The sequence below is a fragment of the Cariama cristata genome, unplaced genomic scaffold (genome assembly GCF_000690535.1).
Source record: "Cariama cristata isolate BGI_N322 unplaced genomic scaffold, ASM69053v1 scaffold29648, whole genome shotgun sequence".
Taxonomy (NCBI): Eukaryota; Metazoa; Chordata; class Aves; order Cariamiformes; family Cariamidae; genus Cariama; species Cariama cristata.
Window position 1 is genome coordinate 6,388 of NW_009633370.1, and position 3,740 is coordinate 10,127.

Consider the following 3,740-nt stretch of genomic DNA (forward strand, 5'->3'; position numbering starts at 1 on the left):
GCTGGACCCGGTGGTACCCTTCGACACCCAGCGCGGTGTTATCCCCAACAGCTCGGGCAGAGTGGAGGGTGTCCCAGGTCTGTATCCGCAGGGATAGGGGTGGGACGTGTTGAGCGCAGCTGGTGGGTCGAGGGCTTTGGGGTGGGCAGCTCTGTTCACCAAGGTCATGGGTACAAGGTGGTTGCATGTCTCAGTCGGAGAGTGGAAACTGAGGAAACAAGCCCACTCTGTCAGGCGTTAAGACCTGGCCCATCCCCAGCTTGTGTGAGGGGTGGCTGGTTTTGCACAGGGTGGTTTTACTGGGCCTTGGAGTCTGTCACTAAGGCGATACAGCCCATACGGCTGCTTAGTGCTGGTCTGCAGGTACCCAGACTCCTGTGACAGCACTGTCAAAGGGCCGCGCTCTGTTCCCACCACGGGGGTAGATTCTTCCACTGCCTGCAGCTTGATGTGATGCCCAGGGACAGGGCAAGGACTTGCAGCCAGGAGGGTCCATGGCCATGTGCTGGACCGAGCCTGGCTGCTCTGTGTGCCCGTGCAGGTCTGTACTGCAGCGGGTGGGTGAAGAGAGGACCCACGGGCGTGATCATCACCACCATGAACGACAGCTTTGACACTGCCCAGTCTGTGCTGGAGGATCTCCAGGTGGGCGTGCTGGATGTGTCCGCCTCCAGAGAAGGCTTTGGGGCTGTGGAGAGCATCCTGCGCAGCCGAGGTCAGTGTCGGGGGGTGTGAGCCAGCATGAAGGTTCAAAAAACGTTTAGATGTGGCGTGTCGAGACATGGTTTAGTGGGCACGGTGGTGTTGGGTAGAAGGTTGGACTTGATGATCTTTGAGGTCACTTCCAACCATAACGATTCTATGATTCTGTTCTATGATGCAGCCAGTCCTGGGTCTGGGTATCCTTGGGGCAGCGAGTCCTGCGAGCCACTTTTGGGAACAGAGTCTGAGCCACGGAAATGTTTTGTGCTGCTGTTTCATTGCTCTAAAGCCCAGGGAGAGCAGGACTTGAATTCTCTCAAACTCAGTGTCGTTGCTAAGGTTAATGACCACTTTCTGGGAAGGGCCATTAAAAGCAGCACGGACTTTGGGTAAAATGTCACTGTCAGCTGCCCAGACAGCGAGCTAGTGCTCTTCAGTGGATTTCCTAGTAATCCTTCTGGGCAAGTTGCGGGAAAGATTAAAATGCCCAAGAGAGTAATTTGCTGTTGCTGTGTTTAAAGGCATTCAATTAAAATGTGTGTGTTTTGCCTCTTAACTGTCTGAGGTTTAACAGTGAACTGGAAGCTTTTTGTCCCCTAAGGTGGTGTCGCACTCGCTGTTGTTACGGCTCGCAAAGGTCTGACTGATCTGAGTCGACTGGAACCTGCCACCCCTCTCCTTGCGGTGTTAGAAATTACTCCTTTGTAAGGCTGAAGTCTGACACCACGTCGGAAAAGAGCAGGGTTTGCTGACACACCAGGTCCCTGCTAACGGGGAGGTGAGGTTGAACTCATTTTTACTTGGTTAAGTTCTCTCTCCTGTCTCTCACCATCACCCCAGGGGTCCGTCCTGTTTCCTTCTCGGACTGGGAGAAGATAGATGCTGCTGAAGTGGCAAGAGGCAAAGCTGCTGGCAAACCCCGAGAGAAGATAGTGGATCCTCAGGAGATGCTGCGGCTGATCGGTCACTGAAGCAGCAGTGGTGGGAACTGCCCCGGTGCTGTGCTGGGGCAATGCCAGCTGGTTACGGGCAGGGCCCGGGAGCGCAGGGCTTGTGCCCGGGGCCGGTGGCCACTCTGGAGAGGTGTGTGAGAACTTGGGCCTCTCCAGTAACGATGAACTCTGGGCTCCCGAAGTGAATGCCTGAAAACATCTGAGGCTGCTGGCTGGCTCCGCATCTCTGCAGCCGGCTGCCCCTCCTTGAGGTGATTCATGTCATTCCTGTCCTTCGAGCATTAATGAATTGGCCATTAAAGAATTGGCCGGCACAGGTGAGGGGTGATGCAGTCCTGGCAGGAGCCTTGGCCGGGCACTTTCCCCATGGCAAGTGGCACAGAGAAACTTCCTTCTGTCTTGCTGCCTTCCCTTTAAACCTCAAGCCAAAATGGCTTTGTTGCCTTGTCATTCGTGCCCAAGCAGGCTTCCTTTAATAATAATTGTTTTTTTAAATAAACCCTTCCAGGAAAGCCAAATCGGACCTGCTGCTTGAGTCTGGCTTCTTTGTCTGTGAGTGCCTTAATCTGGGAGCAGCCAGCCGAGCGCTGCGTCCCCTGCGACGTGTCCCAAGGCAAGGCAGCTCCTCTTGGGCAGGGAGGGACCGTTTGCTCTCGCTGCTTGTGAGCTCTAAACAAACAGACAAGGGTTTTAATTTGCTTTCTACCTCCCACAGTTAAACTGCGGCAGAGCCTGGGTTCTAGCTTGTGGAGTGGATTGGGATAACAAGCGTGTAATTGCCTTGTTCCGGATCATGAGGGATCCTGTGTGTGTTGGTACCTGCCAGCGCTGACGGCTGCAAGCAATGCCTTGAGCCCTTTCACTTCATTCACTGGTGGGGGTTTGGGTTTTTTTTTCGTTTTGGCCTTTGTGTTTTGAAGCTTATTAAATGCTTCTCTTAGCCCAAATTGACTGTGGTGACGGTGTCAGGTTTTAAGCCAGATTACAAGCCATGAGCCATAATCTCCTCTTTATCCGTGGCGCAGGCGCTGTGCCAGCGCGGTCCCCTCCCCTGGCCCTCCTGCCACCCACGCTGGCCCTGAACCCCCTGCGCTCCCCCTGGCAGCGCTGCAGGATTGGGCCTGTGTCAACGGTGACGGTGGCGATTGCCGGTGGCTGGGTGTTAGAAACAAATTTGGCTCCGTGATGGAGGCAGAGGGTAAATGGAGCCAGGGCAGCCGGCAGGGGTTGTCTCAAGTCCCCGCTCAACCTCCATCTCTGCCGAGCCCTCTCCCGTGCTCGAGGGCTTGTCCGCTGGGCACAGTGCTCCCACCCCCCCTCTGGTCCAACCTTAGGGAAGGGAGATCTCTGGCTTCTTTTTCCCCTTTTTTTCCTCCCCCCCTCTTCCTTTTCTATTTAAATCTCATTTGCAAGCTCATTAAGAAACTCAGGAAATGTGATACTGGGAACTCGTACGCAAACGAGCAATAAAGCTTTTGTTGAACAGCTGCTGGTGTGATGAGGCTCTCCTTACGTCTCATGGCTGATGCAGACCTAATGCTGAACTCTTGAGCAGGAGATTACATCAGCTCTGGGTTCGGAGGTGAATAAGCGCTTTGGAAAGGGGGGTGTGGAGGCGAGGGGGTTGTGCTCGGGGCGGGGAGCAGCTGTTTTGGTAGACAGCCCAGCCAGAAACGTGATGATGAAGGGGTGGTTGTGGCTGCATCCACCCTGCAGGTATCGGGAAGAGATGAGCCAGCTCTTCCCCAGGGTTTTCTTCGCCTTGAATGTTGATGTCAGGGTGCTCCTGTAGCTGTGGCACAGGCCGCCGTGCTCGCGCTGGGCACGGCACAGGGCTGTTCCCAAACTGGTGATGCTTCGGGGTAGTTTTGGGGCTGTGATAACAGATTAAGGGGAGTGCCTGTCTTTGCTGAGCTCAGTGTTCTTGCTCAACCCAGAACTTGGCCAATATGCTGGGGTTAATGCTGGGCTGTGGGAAAGCCGTGGGATGATCAAGGTCAACGAAGGGCAGAGATGGAGAACTGAGCTTCATGGGCAGAGGAAGGACCCTGACGGTTGTGGAAATCCTTATTCAGCACCTCCAGC

The 3,740-nt window shown here is 54.8% G+C and overlaps 1 protein-coding gene across 1 annotated transcript in view; it reads left to right on the forward strand.

Moving 5' to 3' along the window:
* The window catches only part of FDXR (ferredoxin reductase), a 7,765-nt gene extending 6,092 nt beyond the window's left edge, over positions 1–1,673 (forward strand). The window contains exons 9-11 of the mRNA XM_009706740.1: positions 1–77; positions 542–715; positions 1,543–1,673. The exon at positions 1–77 is cut by the window's left edge and continues 140 nt beyond it. Coding sequence (XP_009705042.1) covers positions 1–77; positions 542–715; positions 1,543–1,673 — 382 coding nt within the window. The remainder of the gene's footprint in view (positions 78–541; positions 716–1,542) is intronic.
* The last annotated feature ends 2,067 nt before the right edge of the window (positions 1,674–3,740 follow it).